This window comes from Terrapene carolina, unplaced genomic scaffold (assembly GCF_002925995.2).
Source record: "Terrapene carolina triunguis isolate 2854851 unplaced genomic scaffold, T_m_triunguis-2.0 Scaffold66, whole genome shotgun sequence".
In the NCBI taxonomy this organism is placed as follows: domain Eukaryota; kingdom Metazoa; phylum Chordata; order Testudines; family Emydidae; genus Terrapene; species Terrapene triunguis.
Window position 1 is genome coordinate 60,572,562 of NW_020664417.1, and position 16,893 is coordinate 60,589,454.

At 41.2% G+C, this 16,893-nt stretch overlaps 1 protein-coding gene across 1 annotated transcript in view; it reads right to left on the reverse strand.

Annotated features, from left to right (window-relative positions):
* Positions 1 to 16,893, reverse strand: part of NSUN7 (NOP2/Sun RNA methyltransferase family member 7) — a 61,746-nt gene that overhangs the window by 24,385 nt on the left and 20,468 nt on the right. The window contains exons 4-7 of the mRNA XM_024211704.1: positions 15,958 to 16,016; positions 9,415 to 9,545; positions 5,074 to 5,226; positions 3,397 to 3,580 (exon numbers count right to left, since the gene is read on the reverse strand). Coding sequence (XP_024067472.1) covers positions 3,397 to 3,580; positions 5,074 to 5,226; positions 9,415 to 9,545; positions 15,958 to 16,016 — 527 coding nt within the window. The remainder of the gene's footprint in view (positions 1 to 3,396; positions 3,581 to 5,073; positions 5,227 to 9,414; positions 9,546 to 15,957; positions 16,017 to 16,893) is intronic.

The following is a 16,893-nucleotide window of genomic DNA, read 5'->3' on the forward strand; positions in this document are numbered from 1 at the left end:
CTAATTAATAATTGGTAGATTTAGGTTGTTGAATTTTAGCTTCAGATTAATTTGGTTACTCCAAGTACTGTACTCTTTCCAACTAGACAAGTGAGTTCAGTTTCTCTTACCAATGAGTGGGGAAAGAAAAACAAATCTTTATGAAGTCTGGATGGCTTAGATTTAAATATTAAAATACAAACCTCACTGATTCTAAATTTAAAAAATTATAGAATATCATTCCAACTCCAACACACACAAAAAGGTTGAGCTGTCAGTGGGCACAGAAGAACGGGAGAAACAGATAGGTATGTCTGTCATCCCTGGCAAGGGGGAACTCAATAACCATTTCAAATGCCTGAAGTCAGGCTGCTACATCAAGTTTACAATGACAAAGAAAAATGCAAGGATGTTCACATGGCTGTCTTATGCAGTTCTAGGGGGGAAATTCTCTCTCACACAGTCAAATGCTAGAGCTATGAAGTAAACCTTGATTGAAAGGGAACATAAGCTCTTGGCAACAAAGCTTCCTTGTACAGATTTGAACCCAAAGCGACTGCAAAGCCTCACAAGACCTCCAAAAAGAAAAAACGGATTATCTCAAAATTAGAGGTTGGTGGGCAAAGATGTACACTCTCATCAAGATCAACCGTTACCTCTTCCAATTTGAGGTTGGGGCATACCTCTTTTACTGTGGAAAAGGACATGTTTTATTGATATGTCCCTGGAGGCAAATGGAACCTTGTTTTCTGATGACTCTGGGAAATAGTCCTGTTCAGCCAATATGCCTCTTTTATCAATGATCTGGGATGACATTAGAATCCTCTTTCAACCTTGATTATCAGTGCAATGCCCACTAAGATTCCCCTTTCATAGGTGAATCCTCACATCACTAGTGTATACTGATGGCCTAGTATAGATAAAGCTAGAATGAAGACAGGTAGAGAACATGTTACAAGTCTTGTGCTGAATTTGACTGTGACAAATAATTTTAAATAAACCTATACAGTAGCTTTGCAGGAGGTGAAGAAGAGTTTCATTGCCTCCATCATAGCATCTGCAAAGTTCTAATGAGCAGATCTGTTCTGGATGTTGAACAACTTGGTTAATCTGCATCATATCAATAATAGAGATGAGTTTTTCCCAGTAGGAGTTATTTTGCTGATAAAATCATTTAGATTAGGATCATGCTATTGGATACTGTTGTAGGAGGACCATGTGTCAGGGGACTCGGACTGTTACTAGAGTTGAACGTCAGTATCTTCTTTAGATAGGGCAGTCTTATTCTGTAGCTGTCTTACTTAATATGCATATGGGGCCTTTACGAGTGTTACAAATAAGGGGCCAAGATTTTCAAAAGTGACTATTGAGCAGCCCTTTCAAGGTTCTCAAGCTGTGCATTCAAAGTCACTCATCACTTTTGAAAATCTTGACTATAGGTCATGTTGTCTTCAGTACTAAGGCCTTAGGTGCTGTGGAGAGCAAGGAAAAAGTCCCCCACATTCATCTGGTCATGTGGACTTTTATAAAGTGCTTATTGCTATTTGAAACAAAAAAGCTGATTTAGTGTAGGAACAGGATAGCAGCAGAGCTGTTGTATAGGGGCCTCACACCATCTGTGTACTATGGTGGGGATCTCTGCACCAGCTTTGAATAGGCTGGCATGGAGGTGATGCTGAGGGCAAGCCAGGGGAAAAGTCACTGGAGTTTCTGAAGCTTCAGTGGCTGAGAACTCCTATGCATGCAGCATGGAGAGGGAGTGGCCGCTATTTCAGCCTAGGGAAGTAATTGCAGTAGAAATGTCAAACATTCAGGTGCCATTACTTATCAACTAGAGAATTTGTTTTCAAAAGTGATATAGGAGCTTAAATCCTATTTTCAAAGACAAAAGGTCCTATGTCTCATTTAGATATGGGACTCTTATACTTTTGAAAATTTTACCCATAGTCTCTATTTAAAAAAAGTTTTATAATAAAAAAAATCTCAACTCTGACGTCATACTGATTGCATTGGAGCTATCACGTTGAGTCACATTTGCAGTTGAGAATAGTAATACTTTCGGAAGCAACAAGGGCCAGGTTCAATATCTAGCATTTCCTCTTAACAATACAAAACAGACCCGGGTCAAGCCCCCACCCAGTATTTTGGGAAAACTTACTATCACCCCAGAAACCTCCAAGAGGCAATACTTCCCCATTCGCAAACACTGAGTCTGTGTATAACAAAAGAACTTTTAATAAAAGGGAATGGATCCAAGCATTCATTTGGGACAACACCACACACACATTCAAAAGCATGCAGCCATAAGCAAAAACCTGCCCTCACTGCATGTTGGGCAGTTCTTTGCCTCAGTTTCCCACCTGGCAGTGGGAAAATATGATAAATGAATGTCTCTTTAACACACCACTCCTCTCTCCCTCTGCTACACCCCATTCACAGTTGGCTGTCCTTTGTTAGTGAAGACCCAGAGCTTGTTGAGGTGTTCAGAAAGGAAGGGGGGGAGCAATGTCTCTATGGTCACTTGGTGCCTCTGCAACTGGCTGTTTGCCACTGCATCCACTGCTTTTCTCTGCTGCTGATCCTGTGCTGCTGCTGCTGCTTTTCTTTGCTGTGTTGGTTGCATGCTGTCACTATTGGACACTCAATGCCACTTCTGCGATACCATGTTCTGAGGTTCTACCACATAACACAGGTCTTTAGTGATTTCACTGGGTAGCAGGGAGCCTCACTGCCAGTACAGTCCTGCATCGTCTTTCCTTTCATCACTGTCCCTAACCCCTAGACCTTCTCAGGGTCTCACCTCATTGAACAGAAACAATGACTCACAAGTGAGTCTCATTAGCTCCGCCTTTAAACACTAGAGGGGGGTGGTCAAATGGTGTTTAGGACTTTTTGGACAGAGTACACACCACCAAGTAGGACCACCTGTCCCCACCCCCATCTCTTCCACTGAGATTTGGCATTCCTACCCCCTGCACGGTGAGTAAGGTTCAGTTTAGGGTGACCTCCTCAATCAGGGCAAGCTAATTACAGTTCTGCTGCCCTTTACTTACACAATAAGGATAACATTTAATTACCTCTGCACTCATTACTGAAATGATCCATAACCTAACACCAGACAAAAGTGATACTTTGGCAAAGCAGCTCCATCATGCTGCATACCTAGGCAGAGTAGGCATGTCTATACAAACACAGTCTGTTCCTGAAGTCTTTTCCCCCAGCTCAGCACCAGATGTCAGGGGAGAGCTCGTTCAGACCCTGCTTACTAGGAAGTTTGCAGAAAGTGCTAGTGCCTGGTTATTTATTTAGTCATAAAAATAATTAAAACCATGCAATGTCTGAACAGACAATAATGCACAACATTAGCTTAGTTTGCAGATCAGATTATGAGACCCACTCCAGACTTATTTTGCTGACCTGTAAGATGAGTTTGTAACCTGTGAAAAGTTCCAGGTTAAGTATTTCTTCTTTGAGAGAGGCAGGAAAAACCAGTACATCATGGCAGTGCTTGTCCAGACAATAAGTATAACCTTCAAAATCTGACACAGATTCAACTTTTGTGAATCCCTCTTTTTTCAATTCTTTGTAAATGTCTTCAAGGCTGTTAACATATAACATTCATAACTCATAGTAATCCTGACCACTGAACATACAATGTTAATAACTAAAAATTCACTTGGAACATCTGGATTTTTGCCATAAAAAGTATCATAAAAACAGAACTCAGAGTTAGGATTTGACATTTCATACCAAATTTACTGCTGGTGTAAACAGCTGCAGTTCAGCTGACTACAATGGACTCGCATCCATTTACACCACCAGTGAATTTGTTGCTTATTCTCTGAATCACCCTCTTGAGGAAAGGTAATGCATGAATGAACATTAAGCAATTTGTAATTAATACCCAAGGTACAGTCATGCAGGTTAAGTGTCATGCAGAAAAATCTTGCATTTTTTTTAATCTACTATTGTTTATATAGTGCCATAAATTTACACTGTACATCGTAAACAGAGGGCCCAACATGACAATCTTTAGTCAGGTCAACTAACATGTACCCGGGTTGAATACAAGGTGCAGAATCATGTTCAGAGTAAGACACGTTCTCTGCCCTGAAGCTATCCTAAAATAGACAAGACAGAACATTTTAGGTAAGGAAGGTTATGAAGAAATTACTGGTAAGGAAAACAAGATGTGACAATGATGTCAAGTTATCCATCCTATCAGTTCTTTTAGTACTGTAATAAATACTAAAACTAGTATTATTTACTGACATATACATAAAGAAGCATCTAAAGGAACACTGTCAACTAGCAAAACAATTTTTAAAAAATCAATTAAAAGTAGTTCTATGTACTATATGTCACTCCCAGAACCCTCTACCAATTTTTGCAGTTTTAAAATAACATTTCTGGTTTTGATATTTTTTTCTCCACTTTGTTGCTATGTTCAAGACACAAAAACAAATTGGGGAAACTGACTATGCAGGGGAAACAGTATGGATGACTACATGCAAAAGGTACGTCTGTACTACAGCTGGGAGAGTGCTGAGCACATGCAGACAGACATGCTAGCTCTGCTCAAGATAGCATACTAAAAATAGCAGTGTAGTCAGGGTAGCACGGGCAGCAGCTTGGGCTAGCTGCCTGAGTAAAAACCCACGCAGAACCCCTGAGTACATATTCAGGCACCAACCGTGGCTATATCTTAATTTTTAGTGCAATAGCTGTAGCAGAGCTAGCACGTCTGACTACCCACACTGGAACGCGGCCTTCCAGCACAGTGCAGATACACTCAAGGTGTTGTCCAATTCATCAAGTAAATTGGAAAAAAAACAATAGAAAATATGTTTTTCCTCTAGCATCTTGTCAGTTATAAGTAACACCTAAGATTACTGTATCACTAGTATGTTAAAAAAATGGCAGATGGAAGTGTGATGTTTAGGTCAATTGGGTCTGTTAAATAAACGTTTATTACAAGAAACCCATGCCTTATAAGATAATACTGTACTGTGCAAAATTTTAAAACAAATTCATAGAAGGGCAATATACAATTTAATATGTATATTTCTAAAATGTTAATTTTACAGATCTTACCTGCTTTTTAATGTATTTATCCAAGCATACAAAGGTAAAGCAGAAGCTCTTTGTTCCTGTTTCCGTAGAGTTTCTGGTAGAATATATTCAATTGAAAGAGCATCATGTTTGATTCGACATCTTGCTAGAGCAGCAGCCAATTTGGTCTTAAAACTACAAGTATAAAATGATAGCTTTACCCAGATTAGAAGATTTTAGTTCATTATGATGATGTAACATTTATACTGCAGTAATGCCCAGAGGCCACAATCACGAGTGTGGTCCCATTTTGCAGGACACTGTACAAAAATGTAGTATGAAACAGTCCCTGCCCCAAGGAGCTTGCAGTCTAAGCCAACATGCATAGCTGAGACTATATTACTTAAGCATACAACTGACTCAAATTGAGCCATGTCTCACCCCGACCTCCTGAATTTCAGCTTCTATTTTAAAAAAGAAAGGAAGTGTGTAGCTGTTAAGGTGAAAAGGGGAAAACCCTGAAAAACAGGATGCACTTGTAACCAAAGGCAATGAAATCTGAATTTCCAAGGAGCCTGAAACAATAGTTTTTAAGAAGTGTTAACTGCCTCGTTCATAAACGGTGTGTTAACTCTAATGCCCAATGATGACAATTTAAACATCAGAATTGTTAGCTATTTCATGGCTGATCAAAGCACACAAAAAAGTAGAGGGACTAACATATTGTGAGTGATATTTTGGTGTCACAAGTGGATGGTACTTGGAAGTGTACCAGCATTTCTCCCCACCGTCTGATCTGTGGAACCAAAACACCAGATAGGAGGAATGGAGCCCAGCAGAGCATCTGAGTTCCAAAAAGGGGAGAACCAAACCCAGAGTCCAACAGAACTATGCATGTATCTGAACCCTACTCATGTGGGATAGGCGGTTCCAAAGCTTGAGGAACACAGTCTAGCATGTATCATATTTTGAATATCTGCACAATCTACTTTGTGCAGCATCTCATTTGGCCATCTAAACTTGAAACATGGCTCATTGATGAAGCCTGAATTCGTCTTGGCTTATGGGGGTATGTCTATACTCAATTAAAAACACCCATAGTTGCCCTGTGTCAGCTGACTCAAATTCATGAGGCACAGACTACAGAGCTGTTTAACTGCAGTGTAAACGTTCAGGCTCAGGTTGGAGCTTGGGCTCTGGGACCTTAACCCCTGATGGGGTCAGCCCAGCCCAAGTCTGAACATCTACACCACGATTAAACAACCTGGTAGTCCAAGCCCCATGAGCCTGAGTCAGCTGACACAGGCCAGCCGCAGGTGTTTTTAACTGCAGTGTAGACATATCCTTAAGGGCCTAGTATCCCATACACTATCCAGATGCTGACCCACATGTCCACTATGCCAATTATGCGAGCCTTCATTGACCATTTGTTAAATCTTCAACCCACCACCTTCACGCTTTCTCCTATGTCACCCTTCATACATAGGAGCTCCTATAAACATTGACCTTTTTCAAAACTCTCCTTAAAACTCTGCAATACCACAATGCCTACAAAAAATAGACAATAATTATGAATCTGGTGTGCTGCAATCACTGCTTTTCATGATGACCAGTTTTGTCTCATTGTTACCATACTTTTCCACTATTTGTTACATCAACCTGTGGTCTCGTCTTATACTTAGTAAGCTCTTTTGACCAGCCAGGACAGATTTTGTTGTATTTGAAGTCTGTGGTTGAGCAGGGAATTGGGTCTCCAGAGTCCCAGGCTAGCACTCTAAACAGTACTTTAGACCATCCTTCTTCCCAATTGTTGGGGTGGCAATAATGAGTTGGAGAAGAAAAATAATACTTTAAACATTCTACTTCTCCAAAGTGCCACACTTCCATTCAGCGGCAATCAATGGCACTTTCAGCCACTTTTAACCTACCACCTATTGTAAAAGCCAACACTAGATGTTCAGCAGGCTTTTTTAATGGAGATATTGTGTTGAAAGAAAGCGGTAGGGTTACATACATCTTTTCTCAACTTTCAGTATATATGCTAAGTTTTTCTAACCTTTACTGTTGTTTAAGGGTTCTTGGAATATTTGAAGCTTTACTCTCGCTTTCCCATCCCCCAGAAGCCCAAGACTTGAATTTGAATAGTATTATTCTTCCAAGCTTTATAACCAAACAGCTACTTTCAACTGATATTCTTTCACCAAAAAGAATGTTGAATATTGCATGGTTTTCACTATGGGGGCCCAACAACCATCCTACGCTTCCCATATTACTAAATGGGAGTGGAGTCCTGATTCGATGGAAGGAGTTTCAAATATGGAAAAGCGTGACAACCACTGGACTGTTGAATAGCTCCCAATTTAGCTTTTAAACCAAAAGGAATAAGAAACGGTTACTGACCTTTCATAACTGTTGTTGTTGTTCGACGTGCGCGCCAGATGCACATTTGCCAGAGATTTTTTTCCCTCAGTGGTACCCATAGGGCCGGCTCTAGCACCCTCTGGAACCACGCGCATATGCACCGCTATAAGAGACAACATCAGCCCCCACACACGCTAAGTTCCTTCTTGCCAGTAACTCTGAGAGGGGTAGGAGGGTGGATCATGGAATGGACATGAGCAACACAGACGGCACTAGTGTCAGTCCTACATATGCCACTGAGGGAAAAATCTGCAGCAACTGTGCACATGGGGTGCACATTCCTAGCATGGAATGGACATGAGCAAGCACTCGAAGAAGAAATGTAGCTGAAAAGGCCACAGACTGGTGTAGAAAGGGCAGAGGGGTTTCTTGGGGACAGGAAGGGGAAAGATAATCCAGGATATTTTAAAGAGCAAAATCTATTTGACTATATTAATATTATGTAAGTAATTGAGAAAACCTTTTATCTACTATTTTCTTTTGCGCTTTTAGTAGGAACTACTTTTCACAGTGAAAGGATGTTGTACAAATCCTTACAAAATTAATCAGGTGGCTGAAGGCATTCATTTATCTTTTTCAGAAAACTAGAAACAGGAAACTTTTTTATAATGGAAATGCTTCCTCAGTCAGAAGCATAGTATAATTTAGCTCTGAATTTGTGAGGAACATCACAAAATTATATTTGGGCAATCTTTGGCATTTTTGCTTTGTTCACTCAGGCTCATATCCTCACCACATTCTGGCTCACAGGCCCAATAGGCAACAGAACTAGAGTCAAACAGGCTGCTGCATGCATTTTCTAGCATGTCATGTAACTGCTCTGCAGGGGCTCAATCAGCAGCAGTGCAGAAAATGTTTTGGGCATGCTCAGGGGCCTGGCCAACTGATTTGTGAAACATACCCTACATAGAAGCCATACAACAGATGCAATAGCAACTGCAAAATAGTTTTACTATACCTCTGTAGTTTAGAAAAGCAGGAAGGAAGATTCCTGATAATTCCCATCCCCAGCCCCTGTACACAAACCCTGGTTAATCAGGATTTGAACAGAAAGGAGGATTTAAGCTTACCATCATGGCTGAGGAATGGTCTTTTTGTCTCTAAAGTACTTAGAATATATTTCAACTGGAGCTGGAAGATATAATTTCCAGTTCAAGTAGACATATCCATCCAAGCTCTATGTACCAAGGGTCTTGGACAGGACTGTACTCAGGGCAGCTAGCCCATCCAACTGCTTGTGCCAGTGCAGCTACACTTCTATTTTTAGCATGCTACCGTGATCTTAACTAGCAGAAATTACAAGCCAGAAATTACATCTTCCAGCTCCAGTGCAAAGATACCTTTACTGTCCTCAAGGGGTGCCTGACACAGATCTGTTCAGCAACTCGTCAGGCTGATCTAAATTCAATAGTGAGACCATATTCTCCCACGAATCCAGTGGCTTTGCTAAGTAAATATACTGCAGAGGGAAAGATTTGGCATTACTTTAAATATGAGACTTATCAGATTCTTTGTTCGATGTCTTATGAAAGTACCTCTAAAATAACCTAGAGGAAGTACGGTAGAGCAGAATGCAAGGCTGTTAGGTGTTTTACAGAGATTCCTTGGTTCTTTACCACACCATGCTCATCTTTCTGAATCTGTTTATTGAATGATGGAGTAATGTTTTTTTCATATTGACTTGGTCTGAGGTTTTCTGGATTTTTCCATCAGATACGCAACAGAAATAAGGCACTACATTTTTACTTCAAAAGTATTCCATCAGCAGTTTTGACTAAATACAAGTTTAATCTTAGCTTTAGGAATCCAGAAGTTTCTCTTTGAAACCAAATCATCTTTAAAGAAGCTCACTATGGCTTGAGATGAAAACAGATGTTTACAATATTTGCAATTTTAAAAACCTATTATAGGTTATATAAGTCTATATTTATGCCCACTTAGAAAATTACCTATAACATATACCTGTATAGATAACGTTCTACATCTCTGACTTCTGGTATTGATTCCTCTTCATCAGAAATCTGTCGGGCTTGAAACTTTCGATCTTGGAGGTCATACAACATTACAACTATTAAGCTGGTCAATTCATCTGGCTGCAACAGGAAAATAACCATTTAGAGAAATGGAAACAAAACAGGTCCCAATAATACAAAGAGATCCATCTCCAGACCCTTACACTTACAGAAGAACTATGTCTTCATTAGGACTACACATAAGAGTCGACGTAGGTAGTTCCTTTAGAGAGATTGCTATGTATTATGGAGACTTATTTTGAATGAAAAATAGGTAGAGACATGATTTTAAGTGCCTACCTTTTCATCAATAAGACAGACTTTTATTAACTATTTTTATTGAAACACCCAAACTTTTAGTTCTCCAAGGTGAAGAAAAAAAATGGTTACATTTCTTTCCTTTAGAGTTTACAATTATAATTTCCCCCTCACCCTCCAACTATATTGTTCTCTTTTGCAGCAGATTGCAGATATATTAGAACAATATTCCTCTTCATCCGACTAGTAACAGAAAAGTTACAGTAGGCAGCTTTAAATGTTAAGTTGTTGACAAAAGTGTTCAAATTTTCCTGTTCATAAAGATCATTTTAGAAGTAGAATTTGACTGTTGTACAGTCAGTAATATTCAAGGTAAGAGAAGCACACAATACCTTTTTAATAGCTTTTCATTTTATTGCATAACATTCAAAGTGTAAGATTTTTTTAAAAAATCAGTATTGATTCAACCACTGCTACCACAGAAAAATTATTTCCATGCTGTCCTCAGCATTCTTATTAGAAATTTTCCACAACTGACACTAATTCAAAATCTTGTTGGAATTAGCAGGGGCATCCAGGACTGAATGAGCATGAATAGATTACTTTCAGCCCTAGAGGTTTTCTCATCAGGTAAGAGTTGAGGCTCATTCTCAGGGTAGGGTGGCACTACTGCTGCCAAGCTGTATCTGTTGTATGAACTTCAATCCCCTAAACTGTAAATCTAATACCATTCATGTGCAATACATTCACACATAAGTTAAAGAGGAAGGTAAGAAATGGTATTTTTATATATATAGGTATAAGTATACAAAGTATGTTAACTAGAAAAAAAGGAATTGATCCTCACAATAAACCCATGAATTAGGGAAATATCTTTATTTTACTAATCGGCAGACTGAAGTGCAAAGATATTAAGTAGCCACGGTTTTCCAAACTTGGATATCTGAAGTCAGCCACCTAAAATCCATATTTAGGCACCTACATAAGTGTCCTGACTTTCAAAGGTGCACAGTACTGTAAGATCGGTTTGAAGTCATTAAGTCAATGAGATATGGAGATGCTTACCCCTTATTTAAGTGCCTAAATTTGGCTTTAGGTGATATTATGCTAAAATTTTCAAACCTGGGCACTTAAGTCTCCTGTCTTAACCACAATACTAACTTTGCTCCTTTAAAGTTCAGCTTAGCTTATTTAATACCCAGCATTGAGAACGTGAAGGTTTAGGTTTTGTAAAGTATACAGCTTTTAATACAAAACTATAGACAAAGTTATTGATAACTTTATGAAATATTATGATAAAAAGCTAACCTCTCCAAGCAGCTTTCATTATTTCTTTGAATATAGATCATGAAATCTTAGAAATATAGGATTGGAATGGACCTCAAATGGTCATCTATTGCATCCCTGCCCGCCCACATGTCACACAAAACCAGGATTAAATATACCTAGACCTAAAAATGCAATGAGGAAAATTTCATCTGGGGGAGAGGGGAGCAGAGAACCATCATTGAGGAGAAGGTTACTCACCTTGTGCACTAACTGAGGTTCTTCTAGATGGTTGTCCCTGTGGGTTCTCCACTTTAGGTGTCTTAGTGCCCTGCACTTGTAATTCTGAGATCTGTAGTATCAGTGCCCAGGTTGGCCGCACATGTGTAGCAGCTGCCTTGCACCGCTGCGAGTGTCTACCTAGTGTGCGCAGCCAACCCTCCCCCAGGTTCTTCTCTACCTCCTGAGGTTCAGTGTGAAACTCCAAAGTCAGGTAGTGGAGCACCCACAGGGACAACCATCTCAAAGAACCTCTGTTACTGCACAAGTTGAGTAACCTTCTCTTCTTCGAGGAGTGTCCCTGTGGGTGCCCCACTTTAGGTGACCGTTGAGCAGTGCCCCTCAGTGGAGGGGAGGGGCTTCAGAGTTGGTTTATGTACACTGGATAGCACTGAGAGTCCAAACTGAATGTCTACAGTTGATTGTTCTAAAGCATAGTGTTTAGTAAAGGTATGGACTGATGCCCATGTAGCTGCTTTACAAATGTCTGTGATGGGCACATTGTTGAGAAAGGCCACAGTGTCGACATTGCTCTGGTGGAGTGTGCGTAAACTCCGGAGGGAGCAGGCAGATTGTTGTTTTGGTAACACAACTGGATACATGGCGATATCCATTTGGATAGTCTTTGTTTGGCTGTAGTTTGACCCTTTGATCGTTCTGTTGTGGAGGTCTTGTGAAGGACATGACTCAGTAATGGGATTGGAGGGAAGGCATACAGCAGTGGAGCGTCCCATTTCAGAAGGAAGGCGTCGCCCTGGGAGTTGTGTCCCACTCTGGCCCGAGAGCAGTACTGAAGACACTTGGCATTGTGGGCAGTAGCAGAAAGGTCTACGGTGGGGAATCCCTATTGTTTGAATATGGCTTTGAGGATTTCGGGATACATCTCCCACTCGTGGGTTTGGGAGAAGTCTCTGATTAGTTGATCTACTGTTGCATTCTGGCGACCGGGCAAATAGGATGCCAGAATGTCTATGCTGTTGGTGATGCACCATTGCCAGAGATGAACGATTTCTGAACAGAGGGGATATGATCGAGCCCCCCTTGGCAGTTTATATAAAACATGGTTGTTAGATTGTAAAAATTCTCATGGACAGTCTTGTTGTGAATTAGAGGAAGAAAGTGCTGGCAAGCATTTCAGACTGTCCTTAGCTCCAGTAAGTTTATGTGGAGATTGGATTCTGCTAGGGACCAGTGACCCTGGATGGTATTGTCGCGTAAGTGTGCCCCCCAACCCAGGAGGGAAGCGTCTGTGGTGATCGTCACAGATAGAACTTTTTGTAGGAAGGGAACACCTGAGCAGGTGTTGGTAGGGTGTGTCCCCATACGAGCAAGTGCTTTACTCTGCGAGGCATCATGAGATGTCTGTTGAGGGAGTGTCTGTGCAGACTATAGACAGTGAGGAGACAGGCCTGTAAACATCTCATGTGGAGCCTGGCATATTTTACAACAAACGTTGTAGCGCCATGTGCCCCAAAACTTGTAAGCACATTCTGGCGGACGTTTGTGGGCTGCCCCTAACTGTTGTAATTAGATTGGTTAAAGTGAGGAAGCGTTGGGGTAATCTCGCTGTCACCTTGAGATTGCCCCTATAAACTCCAAATGTTGGGTAGGTATCGTAGTGGACTTCTGAAGATTTATTTGTAAGCCCAAGGCCATAAAAAGGGTTATTGTTGTGTAAGTGGCATTGGTTGCTGCCTGTTGCATTGGTGCCTTTAGAAGACAGTCATCTAAACATGGAAAGATCATCACCTTCTGCCTGTGGAGGTGAGCAGTCATGTCAGCAAGAACTTTGGAAAAGACCCTTGGGCCGGTGAAAAGGCGAAAGGAAGCACTCTTTATTGGAAATGTTGTTTCTCTAGGGTGAAGTGCAGGAATCGTCTGTGTGCCAGATGGATGGTAACATGAAAGTAAGTGTCTTGTAGGTCGAGGGCCGAGAGTCAATCTCCTTTCTCCAATGTCAGAATTATTGTGGATAGAGTCACCATTTTGAAATGTTGTGTTTTCATGAACTTGTTGAGTTTCCATAAATCCATTATGGGCCTCCACTCTCCCCAATTTTTTTCTGAGTGAGAAAATAATGGAAATAAAATCCTCTCCCGCCCTGTGTTGAACTGGTACAGGTTCCACAGCACCTAACTGTAGATGGTTTATTTCCTGTTGTAACATGTGCTTGTGAGAGGGGTCCCTGAGGAGGGACGGGGAAGGGGAATGGATAGGTGGAATAGAAATAAAGGGGATGGAGTAACCCTTTCCAGATAATTTCCAGAACCCATTTGTCTGTAGAGATGGTCTTCCAGACTGGGTAATATGGTGACAAAATGTAAATCCCGAATTAGGGAATGTGAGGTTCTCGTGTCCTCAACCAACACTCAAAATGTTTGCCTGGAAGTAGATGGTTGAGACATGGACGGATGATCTTGGGGCTGCCGGTGTCTAGACTGACGTTGTTTGCGGCATTGGTCATAGTGTCATTGGGGTTGAGTATATTGGCCAGTGCGGAATCGTGGGTTGTAAAATCTACCCTGTTTCTTTTTATTTGAAGGGACAAATTCCAAGTTTCTTCAAGGTCGCCTGTGAGTCCTTCAAGATGCGCAAGGACGCGTTGGTGTTGTCCGCAAACAGTTTTTGGCCTTCAAAAGGTAAGTCCTCGATTGTGGCTTGAACTTCCCTCGGAAACCCGGACAGATCATAGAATCATAGACTTTAAGGTCAGAAGGGACCATTATGATCTCCTAGTCTGACCTCCTGCACAATGCAGGCCACAGAATCTCACCCACCCACTCCTGTATCAAACCTGAGTCTGAGCCATTGAAGTCCTCAAATCATGGTTTAAAGACTTCAAGGTGCAGAGAATCTTCCAGCAAGTGACCCGTGCCCCACGCTACAGAGGAAGGCGAAAAACCCTCAGGGCTTCTGCCAATCTGCCCTGGAGGAAAATTCCTTCCCGACCCCAAATATGGCGATCAGCTAAATCCTGAGCATGTGGGCAAGACTCACCAGCCAGATACCCGGGAAAGAATTCTCTGTAGTAACTCAGATCCCACCCCATCTAACATCCCATCACAAGCCATTGGGCATATTTACCGCTAGTAGTCAAAGACGAATTAATTGCCAAAATTAGGCTATCCCATTATACCATCCCCTCCATAAACTTATCAAGCTTAGTCTTCAAGCCAGAGATGTAGCCAGGAAGCACAATGCCTAACAACGGATGTAGCAATCAAATATGTCTGCAGAATTGAGAGAAGCCTGGAGGGCCATTCTGGCGATGAGGGAACCCTCCGCGATGGCTTCAAGATTGAGCTTGATCAATTTTTGGAGGGGACAGTATGATGAGACTGCATGTGGCCCATCTGTGACTGCTAATAGCAAATATCCCCAACGGCCAGCGACGGGATTCTAGAGGGGGAGGGATTGAGTTACTGCAGTGAATTCTTTCCCAGGTGTGTCTCTGGTGAATCTTGCCAACACGCTCAGGGTCCAGATGATCATCATATTTGGGGTCAGGAAGGAATTTCCCCCCAGGGCACAGGGCAGGGCATAGACCCCGGGGTACAGGGGGTTCGTCTTCCTCTGCAGCATGGAGTACAGGTTACTTGTAGGTTTCAACTAGAGTAAATGGTGGATTCTCTAACTTGAGGTCTTCAGTAACTCAGCCAGAGGTTATGGATCTATTACAGGGGTCGGTGGGTGATGTTTTCTGGCCTGCAACATGGAGGAGGTCAGACATGATGATCCTTTCAGGCCTTTAAGTCTATGAGGGCTAAAGGAGACTTTTAGCCACCCTCCTGGTCCTGGGCTGCTTTGGGGACTGGAGAAGCTCCTGAAGTAACAGGCAGCCCTGGTGGCCTGTGTAAGTCACAGCAGCCTCCTCAGGCTGCCATATGGGCTGCTGCACTGTTGAAATCTCTGCAGCACTGCATGCTGCAGCCACACCTTACATACGCTGCTCCGTCCCTACACATCACAGCTTGAGTTGGGGTGCACCAAAGACAGTCTATGGCTGTCTTCCGCTGTCCTCTGTGCTCCAGGGAAATCCTCCCCTGGTTAAATACAGGATTTTATGGCCTCTTTAAATTGCTCTGCCCTTATATTTTGCAAAAAGAGGCCACAACAAGGATAGAAATGTCACCCTGAGTCCTCATCTCTAAATATTGCCTTTCCAGAAAAGGGTTGAACTTGACTGAAGTAACAACATGAGGGAAGTTTCTGCTGAGCCTCCCCCTTCTTGAGGAGAAAACAGAAGACTCCAGAATTTCTTTAGCTGTCAGAATTTCCACGCCATGAGTGCTACTAAATTAATTCAAAATTAAGAGTATAAGCAGCTTTAGAACATTTTCAAACTTCTTAGTTTAAGTATTCCCTTTAACATTCTGGCTATTCAAAGTTGTCAACCCCTTACAAAGCATGGCTACAAATGGCAAGCATAAACGGCTGAATCTTCAGTATGAGTAGGTTCCTTTGTACAACTATTTTTCTGTTGTATGCATTTATAATTCCCCTCTCCTCTCCCTCTCCCCACAGCTGAAAATTTAGCCCGGCGATTTAACAGGTCTAAATTGTATAAAGCTTCAAAAGGTAAAATAAGATTTAAAAGTACTTCAGTATCCTTCAGAATGAAAAAGATACTAGATACATATAATAATGAACTGCACTATAAAGTAGCTTACTTTCTAACAAAGTTACTTACTATTGACTGACATGGGTAAAAACAGCTATCTAACAATATATTTTCAAGTAGATCTTGATCTGCAAGAGAAGAAAATACTGGTTAAATACATTTGTACAATACTGTAAAGTTTGTAGTGTAAGTCAATAAAATTCATAACCAAGGCAAAGATTGAAAAATAAATTAATAGTTTAAAGACATAGTAAATTGTTAAAATCTTCTGATATTGCTTAAAGTACAAATTTAACTACAAAAAGTAAAATATCAAGGAAGCTGAATTCAGATCTGCCATTCATGTCAGAGTATTATAAGTTCAGTGCAAAACATTTTAAAATGTACATTAGGTTTCTTAAATGCTTAAATTTATAAATATATGAAAGTTACATAGGTGTCTTGATCCCTCAAGTATTTCAATATAGCTATTTCTACTTTATAGACTTCCCAATAGTGGCTCCTTAAGGCAAAGATGCCTGTCTGCCATATACACTATTAGTTATAGAAGTGGGGATGGCTTAAGTTCTTTCCCCCTTCTGGAGACATACGGTGAAATCCCGGCCCCACTGAAGTCAATGGCAAAATTGACATAATTGGCAACAATGGGGCCAGAATTTCACTCATCTTCTGAGGAACCCTGGAAATGAGAATGGTAGATGACATTCCCAGCTCTAGGACACAGCATCCACTAATGCTGCTTCAGACCTTTTTCTTTCAGAGCACTTCCAAGGATTTTCTTCTGAAGAAAATAGGTTAATATTACTGCACTGTACCTGCATATTACTTTAAAAAAAACCACACACCTGCCATGGAGAGAATACTTTTCTTGGTACCTTTGACTCAACTAAATCCACAATAGTATTTAGTTATGGAATGGTATGCATGACTATTAAAGACTTCCTAGAGCTGTGTCCTAGAGCTGGGAATGCCCATAAAGGAGAGGCAGCATAAAACAGTGCCCAT